The 25,602-nt window shown below is 34.9% G+C and overlaps 1 protein-coding gene across 1 annotated transcript in view; it reads right to left on the bottom strand.

Annotated features, from left to right (window-relative positions):
- CPNE8 (copine 8) overlaps positions 1-25,602 on the bottom strand; it is a 177,437-nt gene that overhangs the window by 65,309 nt on the left and 86,526 nt on the right. Inside the window, exons 8-10 of the mRNA XM_054591256.1 lie at positions 23,616-23,719; positions 19,076-19,180; positions 17,671-17,712 (exon numbers count right to left, since the gene is read on the bottom strand). Coding sequence (XP_054447231.1) covers positions 17,671-17,712; positions 19,076-19,180; positions 23,616-23,719 — 251 coding nt within the window. The remainder of the gene's footprint in view (positions 1-17,670; positions 17,713-19,075; positions 19,181-23,615; positions 23,720-25,602) is intronic.

Genomic DNA, 25,602 nt, shown 5'->3' with positions numbered 1-25,602 from the left:
TTTATAGAATAAAATTTACTCCATGACTATTTATCTGTTTACATCTCTAGATTTTTCCCAAAATTTTTATAATACACATATGACTTTAAATCTGAGGAAAAAATTTTAAAATATATTTAAAGCAAATCAATAAGTACTGTAGTCAGTAGTTTTGCTCTAAAAGGCCTTGTTTGAGTAAAGTGGTTAAACTGTTAAAACCTTACAATCATTTCTATGATCTATAAATAGTGGGAAAAAAAATGGATATTACATGTATTCTCATTTACAACTAAAACCTGTAGGGCAGTCTCTACATGTGTCCAGGAGGAGATCCAAGACGGCAGCAGACTAGATGGCAGTTACCCTCACCTCTTCCCAGGACCAAACCAGAATTACAACTAAATTACAGAACACTCAACCTGAATAACCAACTGAAGACTAGCTGAATGGGAGTCCTATAACCAAGGGCTTACAGAAGAAGCCACATCAAGACCAGCTGGAGGGCAGAGATGTAAAAAGGGCCTGCCCCAAACCCACCTACTGCTGCTGGGAATCCAGAGCAAATCTCAGAGGCAAGGGTCTGAGGAACAAGTGGAACAAATGAAACAAGTGGCTTCACCCCTGGGGGGGCTCCCCATCCCAGAGTGCCAAAGCCAAGAAGAAGAACCCAAATAACATCTGGCTGTGAAAACTGGCAGGGATTCTGTCTACAAGGAAAAGACGGAGGTCTTCTAGAAACCCTAGCACCCTCTTAAAAACCCAATGTACAAAACCTCCTTCATGGCCACTCACCCTGGGATGCAGCAGAGGGAAGGCTGGTTAGAAGGTTGTGTGACTTTGAGGAAAGGCTAAAGGAACAGCCGCTAAAGTGCCTGTAGCGAGTCCCTTGCCCACTCTGCCCACAGATGCGACCTTTCTTGGGTCAACACTCCAATTCATACAGCATTAGCCCAAGGGAAGGTACTAGCCTCATCCTCCTTACTCCCTGTGGCCCAGCCCTGCCAAGCTCATGCCCTGAGGGAAGTCTGTTGGTTGCTGCGAGCCCAGGCCCACGGTGCAGGGGCAGACTTTCTTGGCGAGCTCCTAAGAGTTTTGGGTAGGCACGGGGTATCAAAGACAAACAGGGAAAAACTGAATTGTGTAGCTCTGAGGCAAGGACCATTTCCCTCCCACCCCCCTGGGAAATCCACCAGCTCTATACTCCCAACTCCCATCTTGCTGAGCTCTAGCCTTTTTATATGAAACTTTTATATGAAAAAAAAACTGTTTAAAAAGCTCTATATATAAAACATGTTTTCACATTTCATTAACATTTAATTCGGTCTTGATGTATGTATTTTTTTTTTCCATTCTCTTAGAGGCATTTAAACTCTAGGGTTAGGTACCTTCAAATAGCCATGATCTTAAATTGTAATAAAAGATACATTTTTACTAGAGAAAAAAAGCCTGTTATAAGTCCTCCTCTACTCAACAAGTATAAGACCTTCAGAAAACTGCAGAAGATGCCTAGTTTGTCCTACTTAAAAAAAAAAAAAAAAGATTCTGTTAATTTCCTATAGCCACAGGTCTGCAGCAAGTTCATTTTGAACAACAAAAAAAAGGTCAGGGGTTGGGGGGAGAAGGGCTCCAAATATTGCAGTTACACAAAGTTCTTATTTTTGAAGGAGGAAATCCATTTGATAAACTGGCAATCTGTTTGATAAGCAAAGTTGTATAAAGTACCTGCTTTGTGCTAGGCACAATTCTAAGGCTCATGAAAACACGGGATATATGAAGTATCATAGTCCCTGATACGACATTCATTAAACTACCCTCACTACTTTTACTTTTATAGATGTTTGAGGATTATAATAATAAAAAATGTTTACTGATACCCAGATTCCAATATTACATGACTAGAAGTTATATATGCGATATCTATCTGTAGTATAGAAATACATATTGCATAAGTATATAATGTTGGTAGATATGGATCAATCTGTAAGTGGTGGGGTAGGAGAACACATGCTGGTCTGGGAATAAAGATGACAAGGAAAAGGGGGTTCAATGTGGGTCATGGTGAGATGGCCGTGGATCTTCAAGCATAAAATATCTTGAATGTAGCTGGTTATCCTTTTCCAAATTGAGACATCTGAGTTAGAATACCAACTCCAGCCACTTTATTGAAAGAATTAGAAATTGCTCCAAGCACTCCTGGCTTTACATAATAGGTCACAGAAATGACCTATTGAGTTCCTATTGGTCACTGGCTAAATGAGTTCCTAATATTAGAGACAACAACTCATAGTGAGGAAGAAAAGGAGAGAGAGAGAAAGAGAGATCAGCGGGGGAGGGGAAGAAAGATTAAAAAAAGGCAAAATAAGATGAGAAATGAGAACCTGCCTTAGGCTGTGATAGCCATGCTCTAACAACTTGAGTGAGAGATATTGAGAGATGGACTACAACTTCCTTGACACTCAGCCTCTGTCCTAGATTTGCCTAATGTTACACACCATTTCCAAAAAAAAAAAAAAATCTATTAAGGTTTTCTGACATGATACTCATTATCTCCTTAAAATACAAAGCATTGAGTTGAATGATTCTTTATGATCTGGTTGAACCTCATTCCTGAGAGAAAAATTCACCTATGAGGCTGCAGACACCAACTGCCTGTATTAATCAAAGGTGAGCACAGTGGCCCTCAGTTTTTCTAGAGAAGTGACATTCCTATTTATTACTCATCTTTTTAAGGTTTCATGAAAAGCATTAAGGCCACCTGTCCAATGTTAGCACCTACAAAAAACTGACACACTGAAAATGAATACTAGCAGATTAAAATATACACAGACTTCTGAAAAGGCAGAAAAGAGAATCAAGATGAACTCTGACTTGCTTTTTTGGAGCCCTCTCCTTAGTGCTATTTAGTAGACAGAATTTATGCAGCCTTTTTCCCACCCAAATAAATGAGCAGTTGGATTCAGAAAAACAGTAAATGGGACAGTTGTCTCTTTTAGATTTTAAAAATAAATTAATAATAGATAGCATGTCTCTAAAGAAAAATGTCTTTTTTAAAACATTAAATTTATATAAGCTAGTATACCCCCCAGTTTTTAGGAATAAATTTACTACATATCCTATATTAATATTAATATTAATATAGGGTATGTATATCAAACTACCACCTGTCAATGGCATGTCTGTATATGTAAATTGCACTTGCATATGTCACTTTAGATAGAAAGTCTTTCTAGTAACTCCAGCCCTGGAAACCTCCCATGTTTTGGCTTGGGTACACCCAAAAGAGCTATGCACCATAAATAAATCAATCTTCACAATAGCATAAGTCCTGCTTCAAACCATCTCAATCCCTGAATTTAGAGTAATGTTATCCATGATTTCTAGTGGCCCTAGTTTCCTGCTAGAAGCTAAAAATACATCTTTTCTGGAGGAATACCATCTTACACCTCACTTTACCTGACATTATTTCAAGTATGATTTCTAAAATTCAATAAAAATTAAATCAAGCCAAAGAAAAAATAAGACAAAGGGATCACAAACAAAGAGGAAAATATACAAAGCAAATAAACTCACATGGAATCCAAATAAGGTCATGGGACACAGAATATGTTTAATATGTCCAAAGAGGTAATAGGCATAACTGAAAATCATGACAGGGAACTAGAAACTATTTTAAAAAATCAAGTTGAAAAATACACAACTGAAAAATATAATAACCAAAATGAAGAACCCAATTGGTTTTAGTACAGTAAATCCAGTTGAATAGAGAGTTAATGAATTGGAACATAGGTCAGAAGACAATATCCAGAATAAAACATGATGAAACAAAAGTATTTTTTTAAAGGGAAGAACCAATATAAATCCAATCATATTGCCAATGTATGAATAAATTTCACTGAAGAGGGTGAATAGAAACAGTGATAACCTAAGTAACTGGAAACTGTAGACTGTAAGAAACTGTACATAGCTCTGTTCTTTGGTTGGTAAAGCTGTGTCTCACAGGATACATGTAAACAATTTTGAATTTGCTATACAAGCACGTTGGAATTAAGCAATTAAGTATATAAATGGAGGATACTTGAAACAGGTTTCTCACTATTGAAGAGAGAGTCTACAGATAAGCAAGGGAAGAACGAACAATCCATGTGTTAATAGATTAGAGATACTAGTATCAACTCATATTTAGCGAACTATTGAAACAGATGGTTTCACACTATCTGTATGATTTATACATATACCATAGATTCTATATTGTGTATTTGTGTATATATATGTATATATATGAGTAAACACACATGTATGTTCTTGCTCTGTCAGATGAGAGAGACTAGAAGTAATGTCACCCCAGTAGAAATGAGCATACCTAGGACCCAAATCTTTATTTCTAATCCCATTACACAATAAAAGAAATCAGGGTTCCTTGGAGAAATGGTTGGTCCTAGAACTGCAGCAGAAAAATAAGCCTGGAGGAGGGTCTTGTAGTACCAGAAAATAATGAGGTGCTTAAAAAAAGCACAAAATCAACAAACCCACAACAATGGTGTTATATCAAAGGAATGCAGTATACAATTGAAAGAGTTCCTAATGGCCAAAGCTCGATCAATTTGATTAACAAAATAGTTATAAAGCAAAGCTATATTATAATTCAAGTATAAAATAAATGCCCATAACCTAAACACTTGAATAACAAAATAAATAGAAAGAGGAGACGAACTCCAATGCAAAAGAATTCCAAATAATTCATATAGATACTCTGCCCTTAAAGAGGAGCATAACTCCCACTCCTCAGTGTGGTCTGTGCATAGTGACTTCTTTCCAAGGAGTAGAGTGTGGAAAGGGAGTAAAAGAGTAACTTTACAGTGGAGAACCTAGCAACCACTACCTCGGTCAAATGATCACGGTTAACATCAAAAGTGAAAGTCATGCTGATAGTGTGATATGACTTGATAAAAACGGCACTTTACCACTGTGGTTTTTCTCTCCAAAGCCCTTAGCCTTAGCCTAGTCATGAAAAGAATCAGCCAAGAGGTGCCTAAGGATGTAAGAAAACTAAATGTAATACGGTATCCTCGATGGGATCATAGGATAGTGAAAGGATACTTGGTAAAAATTAAGGGAATCTGAAAAAGTTATGGACTTCTGGTAATAAAAATGTATCAATATTGGCTGCATAAAATTATCATCGTGTCTGGTGAGATTTAAAATACACATAGAATCAAAATATGTGAAAATAGCAACATATTAGTTGGGAAGTTGGCAAATGCACTATTGGGGGAATACAATTGTCTATGGTTTATATTATTATATTCAATAATAATGATAAACAATTTGATCATGGTGAAATGCTTATCATTTTCTTATACTAAAAAGGAAACACCTGCTATTTTTTTCATACATAAGACTAATATGACCCTTGTAAAACAGAATGTTAGTGCATGATCCCTAGATAAGTAAGGAGTTCCTGGTCTTGGAAGTCCAAGCGATAAATTTTCCTTTAATATCCCAATACTTAGAATAACAAGCTTACAAAACATAAAATGCATTGCAAAACCAACATTGCCTTAAAAAAAAACTCTTCAGGTTTCAAGCTCTGTTTCTTAAGTTATAAATTTCAACTTTCAAACAATTTTTAGAGAGTATAGGGAAAGTGGAGTGCACTTGTGTACAATGAAATCTTAAATTCGACACTGCAATATGGGTGCCATATCATATCACAGACCTTGCACCAGTTCAGTGAAGCAAGACGCTGAAATGAGATTTTCTTTTTAACATTCCATAGAACACGGGGATTTGTGGAGTTTTTTTTTTTTTCCTGGGGTGGGTAAGGATTGAATGTAATATTTCAATCATACCTGTAAGAACATGAGCTAATATTTCACAGCTAGTTAATCCACTCATTCAGAAATAGTAATGCAAATATTTAAATATTTATGCTTCATAGGCAAAACCTGGAACCTTGAATTACTGTATTGTGCTCTCTTGAGCCACTGACTTACAATTCATTTCAGGTCAGGTAACCAGAAAATCACTGTATTCAACAGGGGAGCACCAGCAATAAAGTTTTTATACTCGAAATTCTTTCATTTTTATTTATACATAAGCCTTATTTTCTTCCTGAATAAAATTAAAATATCCACCAATGTCAGTGATTAAAGAAGAGGTTAATGCTGTGCCTTTAATTGATGGATCTGATTGTAATTTCCCATCATGTGTAAAATTCAAAGGCTCTTCTGAGAAGAGTGATTCTATGTAATATCCTGTTACTCCCAGACATGATGAGTACCTTCAATATAAACTTTCCACCTCAACCATAATGCAAGCTTCATGTTGGGTTTTCAACCAAGCCCATCTTTTAATGCTTCTAAAAAGTGTTTTGAGAGCATGAATAAGGTCAGAGGGGAATTACATTAGTTGGAATGCTTTTTACTTATTTAGTATCCTTCCCTCCACTATCACTATCTCCAAGCTACTGAAGCAGAAAATCACATGCAGACAAAAGCTTAGAGCTTTCAGAGTGAATTTCAGAGTCGGAAAGGGAACTTCAGAGATACGTCTCCTCTTCTATCATCTACTAGCACTGGGGGTATTTTCAAACCATATATTGTCATCAAGTACCCCTTGATATAAAACACTGACAAGGACACATCACCTCTCTGGTATCCTCCCCAGTCATGCACAATCTCAATATAATCATAAGAAAAATCAGACAAACCCAATTTGAAAGGCATTAGTCAAAATAACTGGCCAATTCTCTTCAACTGTTGAGGTCCTGAAAGACAAGGCAAGCGCAAGGCACTGTCACAGACAGGAGGGTAATGTGAAGATGTGACTTGACATTTTTCTATTAAGACTTTAAGCTGCAGGAAACTGTGACCTCTGATGAACTAATCTTTTTGATGTTACCATCTTCTGGGGGGCTATTTTGTGTCACCTTCTGCTTCCCTTCTGCAGGTATTCTGGGCTTTCTTTGGCTACAACGGCCCATTCACCTTAAAAGGCAGCCCAGCTGCTGAAGAGAGGCAAAGGACGGGAAGGAGAGATCCAGCCAACTTGTCTCTCTGAGCCCCTAGTGCCTGCCCCTAGCTGCCAGATGGGTGAAGGGAAGTTAGGCAGTGACAAAAGAATACAGAAGATAATGGATACATATACATATACATGCATTTACATATGTGCTATTTTCAAAACAGAGCCTAAAACTGTTATTAATGTCTGTGACTCACCGAAGACTCTTTCCAACCTTTTCGAGTCAACTCACTGAGAAAATTTGTTTCACAACTCCAAGAACATACATGGACTTGTTGTTGTTTTTAAGTAATGTTACTATCATCAGACCACACAGAAGAATCTGATGGATCCATTACAGTAGCCATGTAAGTAGGAGTTACAATCCTCTACTCTCAGGACCAAACTGGAATTACCACTAAATTATAGAACAACGAATTGAGGACTAGCGGAACAGAAGTCTTATAACCAAGGATTTACAGAGGAAGCCACATTGACACTGGTAAGAAGGGTGGAATGCAACCAGGGCTGGCCGGACACCCATCTGCAGGGCCTGAGGATCCAAAGGGATATTTCAGCGGCAAAGGTTCCCCCTGAGGAGCTTTGGGTTTCAACCTCATGCTGGGCTCCCCATCCCAGGGCACAAGAGCCAAAAAGAAGGGCCCGCTTAACATCTGGTTGTGAAAATCAGTAGGGATTCTGACTGCCAGGGAGAGATAGGAGTCTGCGAGAAACTCAGGCACCCTCTTAAAGGGGCAGCACACAAAATCTCTTTGGTAGCCACTCACCCTGAGCTCCAGCAGTGGGAAAGTGGCTCAGAGGGCTTGTTACTTCAAGGACAAGGCAAAAGGTACAGGCTCCAAGGTCCCTCACCCACATCATCCACAGAAGCCATCTTTCCTAGGTTGAGCACTGTTCTGCATGTGGCATCAGCCTAAGGGAATGCACTGGCCTCACTCTCCAAACTCCTTGTGTCCTTATCCTGCCAAGCTCTAGACCTGCAGAGGAGTTAGCTGACTGCCACCAGCCTGGACTCACAGTGCAGGCTTTCATGGAAGGTTCTTGAAGAGGTCTGGGCTGACTCAGGAGATGTAAAAAACTGAGTTGTGTGGCCCTAAGACAAGGGCCATTTTTCTCTCGCATTCCAGCAGCACCACCATTCTTGGGCACAGCTCTCCTTCCACACAGCCAAATCTCGGTCTGTTTTAGACTAATGAACTCTTCTGGTCTCACTCTGACAACTCCCTGAGGACCCTCTCCACCACAAAGGTATACAAACGCCTGGCAGGAGGCGGCTGATGAGTGACCTGAAACCCAGCACTGGCACCGAATTTGAATCTGTATCAGCCTTGAAAACACCACTACTGCCTACGTGGTGACTCACTGAGAAACTACTTCACACTAACCAGGCACCACCAGAGGCTCTTCCACTGACTGGGTTAACAGGCAGCTGGCAGACAGAGGCAGATCTCAGGCTTCCCCCAGCCTTTTGCTGGCCTGTCCCTGGCTTGGTGCTGGTCAAAGCCAGACTTGGTATGCCACTGGGCCCCTCCCACACACACCGAGGCCCAGCAGAGGCAGCCACAAACTCTGGAACACTTTATACCACCAAACAGGTAGCCCAGGGCTTGTCTCAGGTGGTGCCTAACTTGTGCCTAACCAGAATCCCTCCCAAGATCCCCAGGACCAATAAACCCAGTGGCAGGCTTCAGGCCACATGAGAGCATGACCCAGATAGCTCCTCCAATGGCACACCAACAGGGAAATCTCAGGCACCACTCCCTGCCGGGGTGAATTCCACTTCATGGCATCAGCCCCCACACAGCAGCACATACATTGTAGTCTGGGTCAATCCTCATAGCCAGCCTGAGTGACAACCCCACCCACAAATGGGCCAGCAGCAATCAAAGTTTAGCTCTAACAGAACTCACACAACTCACACAATATACATTCCTGGAGCTCTTAGCACAGTAATCAGAGAGACTGCGCCACTGAGCGTCACAAGACACCTACTACCTAAGGCCACCATACTAAGACCGGAAAACATAGCAAATTTACCTAATATTCAGAAACAAATAGACAGAGGCAGCCAAAATGGGGAGACAAAGAAACATACTGCAAATGAAAGAACAGAAGAAATCCCCAGGAATCAAAACTAAACGAAACGAAAGCAAGCTATTTACCAGACATAGAGTGCAAAACAATGACTGTAAGAATGCTTGAGGAACTTAGAAGAATGAAATAACTCAGTAAGAACTTAAACAAAGAGAGAGTCCACATAAAAAAGGGAATACAAATCATAAAAAGGAATCTGTCAGAAATTAAGAATACAATATCTAAAATAAAGAATATCAGAAGGAATCAACAGTAAGTTAGATGAGGCAGAGGGTCAAATCAATGATTTGGAAAACAAAGTTAGTGAAAAACACCCAATCACAATAGCAAAAAGAAAAAAAATTAAATGAGGATAGTTTAAGAGACCTCTGAGACAACATCAAGCACAACAAAATACACATCATATGGGTACCAGAAAAGCAAGAGAGAGAGCAAGGTATTGAGCACTTACTTGAGGAAATAATGGCTAAAAACTTTCCTAACCTGGTGAAAAAAAAGACACACAAGTCCCAAAAAGGCCCAAACCAAGACACATAATTAAAATGGCAAAGGTCAAAGACAAAGAATCTTATAAGCAGCAAGAGATAGGCAGATATTTACCTACAAAGGGTCTCCCATAAAACTCTCAGCCAATTTCTCAACAGAAATATTTCAGGCCAGAAGGGATTGGCACAAAATATTCAAACTTACAAAGACTGCATTGTAAACTGTATTGTAAAATTATTTTTTCTTTTTTTTAAAAAAGATTTTATTTGTTTATTTTTAGAGCGAGGGGAAGGGAAGGAGAAAGGGAGGGAGAGAAATGTCAATGTGTGGTTGCTTCTCACACGTCCCCTGCTGGAGACCTGGCCTACAACTCAGATATGCACCCTGACATGCGACCTGCACCAGCATTTTTTGGTTCGCAGGCCGGCACTAAATCCCCTGAGCCACACAAGCCAGCACTGTAAAATTATTTTCTATTGCTGTGTTGCTCTCTTTACTATTCTTCCAGTATCTGTTTATTTTTTAATTATGCCCATTACATTGTTGTACAAGTTGATACTGTTCCAAAAACCCATTTTAACTTAATAATAAATATTCATACTCTTTTACAAATATCCGCATTTATTCCATCTTTTAACCTAGTGGAAACTGTACATTATTAAAATTAACTTCACTAACATCAGCATCATTTTGTTGGTCATTTCTTACAGGTAGAAGAGATGGCAGTTGACTGGATATGGTGGATGAAAGCAAGGGAGGGGTCAATATGATTATAATTTTTCAAGTCTGCAAGCTGGGGATTATGGTACTGCCTAGAGATTAATATTCAAGGGGTGTAACTCAGTAGAATAAAAGCAGATGTAAAGACATAAAGACATCTGTCTAGTCTCGCACTGATGATTAGACACTGTTCAGAATCTACGTGCCCTCCTACTGCCCCAGCTTCCCAGGATGCTTCCTGGACTCTCCAGGCCACCCTGTAAGTTAGTAATTTAGAGGCTGACCTTGGCAAAGAAAAGGGTTTCCAGGACCCCACTCATATGGTACAGCTCTCGTCTATTTTGATTGTTGATAAAAATTTTTAATAATACCCCAGGTATTCTCATAATGAAATAAAACCTTTGAAAGGAATGGCAGATTTAGTGCTGAAGCAGATGACTAATTCAAAATTATGAATAATTAGACTCAGCCTCCTTCTTATAAAATAAAAAGTTAACTCTAAAGGTCCTTTCCATCCCTAAGGTCTTTAATATTATCTTATTATAATAAGATAATTATATATCTTATTACCTATAAGGCAAAATTAGAAATTAATTTATATTCCAAATTGACTGATAACATTTTAATTGAGGCAAATAAAGTAAACAGTAAGGTGGTCAAAAATCAAAATTTACACTATAAATGTGTTTATTTAAATTAGATAGTTCTGTTGTTGAGTTGGTGAAAGTCATCAGTATCTGAACATGGAATAAAGCAGAACATTTAATCTGTATGACAAGGAGATCACAAGTACATGATCTTAATATAAAATCTAAGATATCTGCAAATAGAGAAAAAAGAGACAGAAAATGACAGCTGGATTAATTACTCACTGCCTGACATTTTACTATAGAAATAAAAACTCTAATATTATTGAAGATAATTTCATAATTACAAGTAAAAGGTTGAAATGAGGAGATCTAAACGCACTGATGGAGGATTGAGTGTTCATTAGAAAGATGACTGAGATACTTTAAGTATTCCCTTCTACAGTTTTGAAATAACATAGCAAGAAGTTACTACTTTAAAGGCACTGTAATTTGCCCTGTGAAAAATAATAAAAACGCAGTTCTTAATCTTAGGAGTTTACAATTTAGTATGAAAGATAAAGCCAAAACAAATCATTTTAATGTCATAATGTGTTAGATATGCTAATAAAACTCCTAAATGGTAAACAAAACACACAGGAGGAAGGGATTAAATGAATTTAGATGTATAAGGAAAGATTTCAGACAAGTGATAGCATTTGTATTGGGCTTAAACAGAAAGCCAACAGGGAAAAATGAACACAGAAGAGCTTTCAAAGAGCAAGGACATCTAAGCAAGTTTATGGTAATGGAAAAGTTCAGGGCAAATCCTGAAACATCCCAAAATCTATCTATAAATATCTTAGTTAAGGGCCAATGAGAAACCTTTATGTAATTTTCTTTTTATTGAAAATGAGAAACTTTTTTTTCCCATTGAAATATAGATCTAAAAGAATCCAAAATCACTCCAGGTAAGTGGATAAGTGGAGGTATATAACAGAATACATTAAGGAAAATTAAAATATTGTTATATAAACATTTAAGTTTCTCATTAAGTCATATCACCTGGCAAACAAGTTAGTACATAATAAATGCTCAATATCAATTTCCTTGTAAATAAATTAATAGAATTTCCTTTCATTAGATCATAAATATAAACATACAGAAGTAAAAAATAATGATTACCACTTTAGGTATCAGATTCATTACATAACTCATTCAATCTTTCATAAGCACAGAATGATAGATTGAAAGGGAAAAGGGGTCCAAAAACCCATAAGCTGCAGCTGAGAAAAAACATTACCTAAAATTTTAATAGGTGTAAGAAAAAGCAGTATGTCAGTAAAACACATGCACATTATGAAATTCCATTTATCAACATTTTTTAAGTCTCAAAGAAGGGATAGGTAGTAGATCAGGAAAAGAGGCTGAATTTTGCCTATTGAATATGCTTTTAGGACACTTAGAGTTAGCTACAAGCAAATAGAGGGCTATTTTTAGGGACAGATTAATCAGAGTAAGAAATTTAAAATAAATGAAAAATATAAAAGGTTTACATGTGTCCCTCCTAAATGAGTTATAATGTCGTAGACACCTTACAAGTATGTCCCTGAAACAAGAATCACTTCATTTCACGACGATGCACCATCACAGACACAAGACATCAAATGCATTTATCAAATACTATCTTCAAAGATAACTAAAAATTTACAGCATCCACACACATTTCACATATAAATGAAGTTTGCACTTATTAATCACGATTTAAAATGACTAGATTTGACCAAATAGAGTGGCAATAACGAAACCCTTTCTCTCCCTCCCTGTTCAGGAGACATCACAGGCTGAGTCTTTTCTTCAAATCATCACTTGACAGTGATCTCCTTGGCGGCCCGTTTACAATCAGTCCCACATTAGAGCTACATCGTTTTAATGCAGAGCTGTTCCGTAACTGCTCTTGTACTTTAAAGTAAGCGACACAAAGTCAGCCGAAGCAACTTCAAGCAATTGCAGCTCGTCAAGGGTACCTCCACTGATTGCCTTATAACCCAGACTAGTCGGTTTCTCAGCACTTCAGGTTTTCAATTGTTAAAATGAGATTTAAATATTCTTCCTTCACATCCCATGAAGAAATGGTAGGAATTATGGGAATGACTTAAGTGGTTTAACTTGCAGAAAATTAAACTGGTCATTCATACCAAGGTTAAGTAATGACTCAATACTCTCGGGCCACTGTCAACGTATTCGAATAAAAAAGACAAAGGACTATATTTCTTCTATTATAGGCGAATGCAAGGTACCTAATTTCACATCAACAGGTTACTTGCTCAACAGCATTACCACATTTTTGTATTCCTCACAGATGCAAGTGATGTTTGCTTTAGAAATAATTTTAAGTTGATGAATTGAGTCAAACACACCCCATCAGAGTTCTGACTCAAGATCACACCACTTCCTAAAGCTCCTAATCCGTGAATATCATCACCTCAACTATCTTAAGTATCCTCACTAATAAAACAGAATGTGATTGTAAGCAAGTAACACTGTCAAGCATTTTCCACTTGAATCTTTTAACAAAATATTCTCTCTAGATTGAAAGATCAGACTATTTCTTGGTTTCTTGTGGTTAAATTCATACACAAAATAATACAGATGTCTGAACAGTTTTTCCACATTCTAAACTTCTGTTAAATGCAGGCAAAACATTCCACCTGATATGAAATTACTTAGGATCCATGCTGTATACTTTATTAAAGTTTACATGGTGCTGTCCATATGTTGATATAGGGCACTGGAAATGTAGCTAGTTGAACTGAGATGTGCTATTTGCATAAAACACACACCAGATTTCAATGACATAATTTTTAAAAAATGTAAAATTTCTCAATAATTTTTATATTAACTCCATATTAAATTATATAATTTTGAACATGTAGGATTAAATAATATATATTATTATATTAATTTCACTGGTTTATTTTTAATGTTGCCACTAGAAAATTTAAAATTGCATATGTGGCTCACTTTATATTTCTATTGGAAAATGCTAGTCTAGACTGTCAAAAAGTCCACTGAGCAAATAATCTTCTCTAAAAAGAATGATACATATACAGGATTTACAACAAATATTAAATATGATGAGAAAACAAATGTAAAGAATAGGAAACAATCTCTGCTGCTAATTACATTGTATTAGGAAATAAAATGAGCATCATATATTCACTCTGATTTAAGGAAAGAACTAAGGAAATTAAAATTAAACAAAAATGCATGAAAAAAGTATAATAACCTTATGTTATTATACCATACATAACCACAAGCTGGCATACCAACTAGTATAAGAATCTATACAGTGACTATTATTACTGAATTATAAAACTAGTATGTGGGTTTTATAGTTTTTAAACATACATAATTTTTATTGGAGCCTAATATGCTTGTTGAATTTCATATATATCATTTAGTTGAAAGGGTTTTCAAGAATTTAGTCATGATTTTAATTTGGTTTTTTATATGTCATCCACCAACTGATAATTTTGCTAACTTTGAAAAATGCTCCTTTAGTGCACATGGATTATAAAGAATTATATACTAAAATTTTTCATATAAAATATAGAGCTATATTTTGGATTAAAGAAAGAACACCTTACACGAATGCTAAGAAGTTACTAGAGTACTCATAAAATCACAATACTTTTGTCTAATTATTGTACTAATCATAATTCATTTCTAAGGAATTTTAAAGTTCTTTAACTCTTCAGGCTTCTTTTGAATGTGCTGTTAATAATGGTACATTGAAGTGAAATTTAAAAATTAATCAACATCGCATGCACCAGTGGCAATCTCTCTCCTGAAGAGTTGATGATCCAGTTACAGCAATGAGCTTAGAAAATCTCCTATCTAAATATCTCACTTGTTTCCAAATCCATGTCTTAAAAAGTAAATCATCGTTTTTATTGAAAAAAATTTTCCCAGTCTAAAGATCCAAATCCTTCACTTCTTTTAGCTACATTTCCTAAATAACCTCTTTCTCTATTTTTATCCCTAACTCTACTCTCTGTTGCTTGCTCTTGATCTCACTTTAGCTCTCATCCTCATAACCTGAAACAACTCCTTTGTATATTTTACTGGCCCAGTCAATGTCTGTTAGTATTCTTTCAAAATGTATAATATTCATTTCTCTCTACCTAACTTCCTGTTACATAAGACTTGCTTCCTAAGAATGTTTCATCCACTATCCAAATACTATAAAATGTAAGATAACATACTGTTAAGCTTTCTTAAACAGCCCCGGAATTCTTCATAATTACCACATTTTCAGTTAACAAGGACTCATAGAGTAATGGCAATGTCTGGTTGAAGGCTTTTATTTATGTGCCAGAATTTAGCATTATAATGCTGTAGAAATATATAGAGTATTGGTTATGAGTGCACTGTTGAAGCACACTGCCAAGGTTCAGGTCCTGGCTCCACCGTTTTTTAGTTGTGTGACCTTAGGCCTATTAACTTCTTTGCCTTGATTTCTTTATCTGTAAAATGGTATTAATATAGTACTTATCTCTTATTGTAAAAATGAAATGGGGAATAACATGAAAAATGCTCAGAGGATACCTGGCACATTAGAGACAATCAACAGGTCATAATCTGTATAGGAATGTTCAAAATTCCAACATCAAAATAAAGGATAATTAAATTCCAACGTAACTCTGATCCTCAAAGCTATTCAACAATTTTGTGACTCAGAAGTAGACTGAAGAGACCAGGAGAGTGATTAAAACAACAACAACAACAACAACAACAAACAACTCACCTTTCAAAGCAAGACAATAAAATACCTACAACTTTTGCAAATCTGGATTGAATTGTCTCAGATACACAAGAGACTGGAATTTATGCCCCTCATTTTTAAGTTGTTTAATTAAAACCTTTTCTACAATTTCCTACAATTACTAGGAAAAGGTCAAATTTTGCCCATTCTCAATTAAAATGTATATGATTCATCATAAAAATGTATATCATATACCCTAGATTTATATCATCTTGGTATATTATAAAGGCATAAAACCCTACCATACTCAGATTGGCATTATTTCTTTATCCATTTATTCTCAGTGAATAAAGTTTAGTGAAGCAATGAGGCATCAGTCCCTATGGGAAAACATAAGTTTTTCTCATGAGATTTCTTCACAATGCATGTACAATTTGTGTACAGAAAACCTAAATAATTAATCAAATGAATAAGCTGGCAGATGTGAAAGATAAAAAAGATAGCATTGATCATCTCTAAGAGTAAATGTCAAACAATGTTAGGCTACTTCAGCAGTCATATTTGAGATATAACTTGAACACTGAAATCACTGAGTCTGATTTGGTAGTTGCTGAAGTGTGGTGTATAATCTCTACTTCTCTCTCCATTCTTTATTATCCCTCCTTAGAAAGGAGAAAATAATAACTGGGCCAAATTCCAGGACACCTAATGGACCATGTGTGTGAGTGTACGGGAAAGTGGCACATATGCGCTTGCATGACGCTGCACGTAGGCGTTTTCCTCCTCAAGCAGCAGAAGGGATGGGGGGAGGTGCCCCCTGAGGACAGGTCAGCCTTTCTTTTGTTATCAAACTTGTTTCTGTATGAAGAGGAGTGCGCAGGTATCCAGGCCCTTCCAGCCTGGCTACTGATTTGCATATACTGCCGAGAGAGGCCTTAGATCCTGAGCTTTAACTTCATGCTTTTCAGCTCCATTTACCAGTGACCTTTCAGCTGTAGTTTAGGGCACATAGCCAAGTAAAGTTAAATGCTCTTTGTTTTCCCATTTGGCCTCTGAATATTCAGTCCCTGGAACCACCTGGAGAGACAGTTATCTAGGCCAGCAATCGTCAACCTTCTTCTTCTAATAGCACACATAAACTAGTTACTAAATTCTGCAGCATGCCAAAGGATATATTTTTTTGCTGACCTGACCAAAAAAATATGTATAATTTTGATTCATTCACACCAGACAGTGATTGTTGTGCTGGCTGTTGTCATTTTTTATTTGACAATCTCATAGAAAAGAGGTCAATGCCCCTGACTAAATAGTCAGATACTGCACGTTTTAAAAATTCTTACGGCACACTAGTTGAAAATTGCTGATCTGGGCCAACGTGAGAGAGTTAGCATTTCTGGGTACACTGGCTTTAACAACATTTAAAAACATCTCGATATCAATCCTACTTAAAATAGTAGAAACACTGGGAAAACACTGAAGATGAAAAATAATGTAGTACATTCTCTCTTTTTTACATTCTCTCTCTTTAACAGCTGCTGTGATATGCAGAGGGAGACCATACTTGAAGAACTCCACACAACTATTTGCATGGCAATCACCAGATGTAATTCTAGCATTGTATTGTGCTATTGGTTCGTGAGAGGTATGTCTTTTTGAGGGGGGAAAGGGTGGACACCCAGGTGTGTTCTGATGAATGATATGGGATGTAAAGATTATAGGAAACTTTAGAGAGATTGTAAGATACAGAAATTTGAGAATCACTACTCTACAACTATAAAACTAAACATCTGTAAGTTGAACACAATGAGAAATCATCAGATCCAAATTTATTATGTTACTGGGAATGAAGAAGACTTCTATTTCAATCTCCAAGTTAAAGAAAATACACTTATTCTTAAAATCACAAGTAAACACTTCAGCAATATTTAGAAAAACAAGACAAAATTAAAATTTAAAAAGATGGTCATTTTAGTATACTTGTTTCTTAAAGCATATTCAGTTTCAAGAGCAGGAATAAGAGAAAAAATAATGTCTTACCTCCCATCTCGATCCCAGTCATATACCTCTACTTTGATTGTTCTGCACATGGGAAAAACATAGGCTTAAAGTTACTTAGTAAGATCAAAATAATATATGATTGAGAATCTACAAATAAGTTGTAGCTTTTTTAATATAAAATAGTACATATATCTGAAGGTCTTACAAAGCAGTTTGAAGTTACTTTTGCTAATCTTAGTGCTGTAATTCAATTTATATCTTCGCATAAGTTTCTAAAATCTGCATTGATTCTTCAGAGGGTGTAGAGATAGTATATGAGAGAGATGTGTTGTTTGTCAAAGCTCCTTCCTCTGCAGAGAGGCATTCAGCTACTTCCCTACTCTTGAAAACACTGCGTTAGAGCAGGGTTTCTCATCCCAGCATGCATCAGAACCACATGGAGAGCTTGTCAAAACATGGATTGTTGGACCTCATGCCCCAAGCTGCTGGTTCAGTAGGCTTGCGTTGGGCCTGAGAACCTGAATTTCTATAAGGCTAACCAGGTGATGCTGAACCACATTATGAAGACCACTTTATAAGAGAAAGAATGACCAGTTAATTTAAATTATAATCCTATCAATGAATAAAGTAACAGTCAAGTGGCATGATATATTTTAAAATAAAAATAATGACATTTTGAGTAATCAACAGTTCCTTCTATGATATTAGTTAATAGAATAAATTTCCACTTTTCTAGTATACAAGTAACAAAATAAAGAGATTGATTTTTTTAAAAATTTCGATATATTTGCTTTTTGGGGAGTTGAATCAGGTTTTTATATTGCAACCCTACAAAAAAACTTTTATAAGAAAAAGAAAAAGCTTTGATATTATGAAATTTTCAGGTATATTGTAGAAAAACCTTCAGAGCCCTCACCCACACCTACTTGTAAAACATCTGAATCTCCTTGCTTTAGATCTATAGAACTTAGATGATTTAGCAAGCACCTGAAGAGTGTTGCCAAACAGCATTTTCAAGAGTTTGTCAGGGTTGATAATTTTTCTAGCCATAGTCTTATATTTCATCTATTTACTTATTCGAACCTAGAAAGACAATAACAAATGAAAGCCTTGAGGCAGTGAAAATGCTGGAATGACTTTTGAATGATATTTTAAAAGTTAAATTAATATTCAATATGTATTTAGCACTTCCCACAGTTTTGTACTTGGAAAGTCAGTTTAACCAATTTTAATTTGCCAAATTATTGCTCTTTCCCCCAAATCACTGTGGATTTAAAGAAAAAAAGTTATTTTTAAAATTCCAAATAAATTGTTCATTCTTCTGTGAATACACATTTACACCAGTAAAGAAGCCACCTTAATTTTTTTAAAAACTGAATTAGGATTCTTGCAGACAAAATCTATAGTGAATAATCAAAGCTCTCAGAGAAGTCCCTTAGCTTACCTGTCATAATCGCCATTACACAGCGCTCTGACTGAGATCTTGAATGCTTGCCAAACAGGATTTAGAGTGTTTTTCACAACTTCTGTTTTATGACAAATTGTAAAACTGTAAAAAAAAATTTTCCCAGTTATTTTCATGATTCAAGTATGATATATTGTTTTAGTAGTCATTCTCCCCTTTCTTTTTGTGCAGAATCAATGTTGCCAATCGTTCTGTTGCTGCTATATCATTTAATAAGGGATTTGTGGTCTTAACACTTGAAACATTAGCTCACTATAAATTAAAGCAGTAGTATTTTGAATTGAATTTACTATACATGATCTGCAAACTCAGTAAGTTCTAAAGTTGCTTTGTAAACAATCTCTAAAAACTGAGATGGCATACAAATACAGTGAAAAATATCCACAAGTCACTAAAAATATGACAGTCGTCAAATCCTAAGAAAAAGAGTTTTGTTGGAGTGTTGGGGACCAAGACATGGTTTGAACTGGTTTGAGAACGAAGAAAAATTGAGGCTGAGTGTATCAACAACTTTTTTGAGTAATTCAGCTTTAAAGAGAAAATGAGAAATTGGGGGTAGCTTAAGGGGAACAATTAGACAAGTGAAAGGTATTTGTGTTGTTGTTGTTACTTTTTAATTCTTTTTTTTCAAGGAGGAAGAAATAACAGCAAGCCTGTATGCTAAAGGAAAATATCCGCTAGAGAGGAACCAATGTGTGATTTGTGAGAGAAAGAGCAGAAAGGCTGGAGCAGTGTCCTCAAGATGAGGAAAAGTGGATCCAGCGCAGCAAAGCAGGAGCCACCCTTGGAAGCCCTACAGGCATCCTTCAGGAGCACTGAGGAAGCCACAGTAAAACAGCCTGGGGTGGGTGCTATGACGAGGTCATTAGGAAGTTCTCCAATTGGGTCCATTTTCTTATAAGAAGCATGACCATCAGCAAAGAAGGATGAGGGCAGAGGGCTGAAGTGTGTGGGAGACAGGAAAAGTTGATGGATTAATGAAAAAGAGTAGGATTCCTGGGAGCCCAAGGTCCTATTTAACATCACGAGTTTTAATGAGACCACTGAGTCTATGGTTCCTTATTTATTTAAATTGTTGGCTCTATACCTCTGAAGAATACCTAGATAGATAGAAGATAGCAACTCAAGAACACACAATAAGAAGTAAAATCCACAAAGCCTTAAACTCAATTTTCTGATTCAAATTCCAGTATTATTTCCACGAAACCATTCAATCTCCAGACATTGAGTCTTATAAATTTTCTTGCTTCATGTGAATTCATGCAGCAGTTCATGAGCTATAAAATGTTTAAAATATTCCTGGTTAGAACAATACATAAACCTGGTCTTCACCAAGACCTTAGCCACAAAGTATTCCAAATGCAGGGCTCTCTCTAATGGTCAAAATATGAGACTATTACAGAATTACCAAAATGAAAAATCTGCACTTAACCCCCATAAGAAAATAATCACATTTGAAAAGCCTTTGAGTCCATTTTGCCCCTTTCCCGAAAGAAAAGTTTGTTTCTATCAAGATGTCAAATAGAAATATAATATAAAGAGATCAAATATTTATTACAAAAATTATGACATCATACCACTTCCTTCCTGGTAGTAACCTCACCCATCTAAAGAAACTCACGTTACTAAACTCTGAGAGCTCTGTGGTCAATATTCTCAGAGTTGACTCGCTTAAGCAATTAAGATACCACTGGGGCCAAAAGCTATTAAAGGATAAGAAAAGACTCAGAGAGGCATAATGAAGATATTTAATGCAGAGTGAAGAAAAACAGAGGGGATAAGGGAGAGGTAGGCAGGAAAAAAAAAACAAGAATTCAAATAAGAAAAAGCAAGAGTATACAAAAGGGGTTAAGAAAAATTCATATGGAGAATATTATCAATATTGTTTTGTTTTAGAAAAACATCTGCCTTCCTTTTTAACACAATATATTCTTAAAGATCTACAAATGGGCTTTCTATTCTTAGAATATATATTATATTCTAATATATACTAAATCTTTGGTATAGAGATAGATAGATCAATAGATGGATGGATAAAGAGAAAGATAGATGACAGATAAATAGATGATAGATAAATGGGAGTGGGTAACTAACTGACCATCTTCAAACCCACATGCTCAACAATCTACTGACTTCTTTTTGGCATCTTTGCTTATGGTTAAATCAAAACTTCTGTTATAGTGCTAGTATTCACCAGCCACAGTAATTAAATACTTTGAAACTTGAAATGTCTTTTAAGACAGTGACTCATCTTCTTAGTGAGCTATTTATGAGCCAGGTAGTCATTTGTCTTCTATTAATCATTCTTACTTGCAGTGCATTAGATGTGATATAGATAGCAAAATTTCCGTAGAAATTGCAATCCTAGTGTAACTAGTGAAAATTCAGGCAGGAGTCTGATGTAGCATTTACTAACGTTCAGGAGTATTTTTAAATAAATATAATTTTTGTGTATGCATTACAAATAGCATTATAAGAAAAAAGTTATTAAACAACGTGTATTAAAATACTTCAAGCCATTTGCCAAAACCCAGCTATTCCAAAGGGAAGTTATTAGCTAATTATAAATATAGGTCAAATTGCCAAATTATTGTGAAAGCAGAAAATAAAAATGTATAATCATGTGTTATTAATGTTTTTATTTATGCTTCTGGTGGAAATTAGTTCTACTTTTTTCTATAAAATAAGCCTCAAATACACTAGGCAATGGCAATTTTTGAAGTAGCTCCATATTCAAATAAATTCTAAAATTAAGGCTAAAATCTTAGTAGTCAAAAAAGAGACATATATAAAAAACTGAGAAGTAATACATTTTTACTAATTTAAAACAAAAGACATATAGTAACACATTAATAAATACATCCTAATATAAACTTAGATCTAGCAGGTGAACTAGTTTTATGTGTGTAATATATATGGAAAGTTTTTTGAAATTAGACTTCCCAACTTTTAGTAATAATTGTTTTTAAATTATTTGAGATTTTTGGATTAATTGTTCTCTAATTCCTTAATATTTAGATTTCATTTAATGAATAAGTTATCACCAGACAAGCATAATAAATTTCTGCAATGTAACTCTGACCAGTAGCATTAAATATGTGATATATTGAACTCATCTTTATGAACAAAAGAAAACTAGAATAAAAATAGAAAACTCAGGAAATAAGTTGTTCAGACAGGAGGAGACAAGAAAATTGTGATTCAAGAAATTTTGACCTCATTCTTTTGTTTTTCTCTACCTTTGAAATGACTGGCAAATAATGATTATTTTCTTCATCATCCAATATTTTTCACATGGATGAAATCAGTGTTCAGTTGCAAATGTTACTGTGATAACTTAACCACTAAAATAGATGTAAAATCCAGTAATAGGACACCACAATAAAATTAGCCAACCATAGCCCTGTACCTGCATCAAAAAATCCCACAATAATAAAGCATCATTTTCTACTGCCCAATGTATTCATTTTAAATAGCAAATGTTTTATTTTTATGTAACATTTTACACACTTATTATATAATATTAATATATTATAGTGTTTTATTTTTAAGTGTAGCAGTAGTGATAGGTTTTGTTTTCATTCCTGTCTGCTCATTTTTAATTTCTAAGTGATGTGTTCTCTTTAGCTAATGTTTTATTATGCACAGTTAAGGAAAACCATATTAAAAAACACTATACTATAAGATAATAATCACAGCAGCAGCTGATATTTAATTTTTTCTAAAGTGAGAAGCAAGCTTTTAAATGTTTTTTGCATAGTAACCATGTAATACTCGCAACAACCCTATTAGGTAGCTCTGATTACGGACCATTTTATGAAGAGGAAACTGAGTCTCAAATGTAAAAACTTGCCTATGTTCCCATAGCTATTAAGTAGCAGGGTCATGATTTAAACTATGATGATGAAACATTAGCCCATAATTTTAAACACTAAACTTTTCCATGAATACTTACATTTATATACGAATCAAAGAAAACAATAATATATATTTAGTAGTAGAGTCATATGTATTGTTATACTCTATACCCATGGATACATTTTCAAACCACATGGAAACTAATCTAATCACAACTGGTAAAAACATTCAAATTACTAGAATGTAATTAAAAAATTTTATTCAATGTTAGAAAGTATTGGGGAAAAAAAACCCCTGTAGTATTAAAAAAATAAATCAACCCATAAAGTCTATATTCTTCTTCAGAAAATAAAGCCTGTACAAACTATATTAGATGTCCACAAAAATATAATTGTCCCATACAATTAAGGCAACACTATAATTTTATAAAAAGTAAAAAGGAAATGTTTCCATGAAGCTGAAAATCTTTTATTTTAAAAATTAAACAAAATATATAAAATGCTTAGAAAGTTATGCATTGTTATTGAAATGTAAAAATCACATCAATTTATAAAATACAAAAATATTTTACTCTTTTTATCAATTTAACGAGCTCCTCTGAGAAAAATAATTCAAGTATCATCATAACTATAGGGTTATAATGCATAAAATATAAATCTACCTGCCATCTTCATTACTTCGATAAAATACAAGAAAAGGATCTGATTTTCCAAAGAAGTCCTTCTTGTCCAATTTGTTAGCACAAAATTGCATCAGAACAGCATCCTGAAAACAAAATTAATAAAATAGTTCAAATAACTAGAAACTGTAGATCACAAGCAAGACTTGACAAGAAAACAAATTTGCCACTTTAATGCAAATGACCAAGTGTGTGAAAATCCCAGACAAATAGAATTGCTTTTTGAAAGCTGGTAGAACAGAAAAATTGACTTTGTAACTGTTTGATCTAGTCACAAACTATAACTTTTTAAAAATCTGTAATATTTCTCTCCTGAAAGTGAAATTAAACTAGATGAATCCAGATACCCAATATCACAATACAAATCTTCATTCATATCGCCAATTTTTCACATTTTTAGAACATATGCATTTTTTTAATTCCTGAGGAAATACTTACTCTGCATCTACTAAGTAACCCGTAGCAGATGTTAAGATGTATTAGATGATTAGATGAGGAACAAGACAGATCCAGATTCTGACCACATACTTTACCATGTAGAGGGGAAAAAAGGTTCTTTCTTAATTACACACAAATCCTCTACAGTGTCTCAATAACTACATTTAAAAATAATTTCTATTATATTGGACTTCAAAAAAAGCAGAACACCTTCTTTTTCATTTTTAATTTAAATTAAACATTTGTATGTTAATTACTATGCCAAACCAATCACTTTTTACCAATTTATATACTCAAACATTCATAATCTATGTGATTAAGCTTAAACTGTGGCATCATAAATCAAGAATGTAAACAGTATTCAATTAGGTAGTATAAGCATTTTAAAAAGGTAGGAAATATGTAGTAATTTTAATGATAAAATCACTATCTTGGTTTGTTTGCTTTTTTAACTGAAAGTAGATGCTAATAATTTTGGAAAGATGTGGAGGATCAGAGTAATTTAGATTAAATCAAAGGGGTCAAGGACTTAAATAATATTTGATGAAAATGTTTACAATGACTAAAATGGCACTCTCTTATTTACTACTTCTTTATTTGGCAGAGTCCAATATTTATTAAGCACCCACTTAAAACGCTCTCTGTTTTTCATTCACTTATTCATGTAAGTAATTCATTGCTAAGTAATTAGCAAACATTTCTCAAGCAATCCTCAGAGAAGTTCATGCTCTAGATTTCTCATTTTCAAAAGCATTGTTAGAGTGTCATTCTACATATTTAGAATACAGATGTGATAACTTCTGCCAGAGGAATGCTCATATTAGAGCAGGCATTACATTTCTAAGCAGGCAAGAACAATATAAACATCATTAATAACTCAAGTTTCTCAACTATGATCACTTTTCAAATCTGAGGTTTAAAGATAAAAAATTTATATTGTGTCCATTAAAGAAGCAGTGAGAGAATCACCTGGAGGATGAACTACAAAATCAAGGGCAAAATGGAGAAGAAAGTGCTGGGTTTTTGTTTTGTTTTACTTGTTTTGAATGACCTTTCATCTTCATATATATTAAATGCCCTTGGGTGAGAGTGGTTTTTTAAGACCATGGGACAAGGACATTGTTCTTGCCACCCAAAAAATAAAATAAAATAATTTTAAAAAGCCTCTGGAAGACACTCTCCAAAGCACCTCAATCAAAACACAAACTCCCAAAAAACATTCTGATATATTTAAACTGCATTAATAGGAAAATACTGTAAAATATGTATATTTCAATCTGTGAATTAAACTTTAAAGAAATCAAATATTATTAAAAACTAAATTTTTTTAAGAACACTGGTAAACATAATAACAAGTTGTAATTTTTCAAGTTATATTACTTAAGGTTTGCAAAATGAACAACCAATTCAAAATAAACATTTCTTTCAATGTACCAAATTATATAAATTTAGGAAAAATATATTTTGCAATTACCCAGGTTAATAACATAGCAAGGATTTCATCTATAACAAGCACAGAAAAAAAAAGAAA

Source organism: Pteronotus mesoamericanus, unplaced genomic scaffold (assembly GCF_021234165.1).
Source record: "Pteronotus mesoamericanus isolate MK-2021 breed Mesoamerican mustached bat unplaced genomic scaffold, CSHL_Meso_final scaffold_21, whole genome shotgun sequence".
Taxonomy (NCBI): Eukaryota; Metazoa; Chordata; class Mammalia; order Chiroptera; family Mormoopidae; genus Pteronotus; species Pteronotus mesoamericanus.
This window is presented reverse-complemented; position numbering and strand designations above follow the sequence as displayed.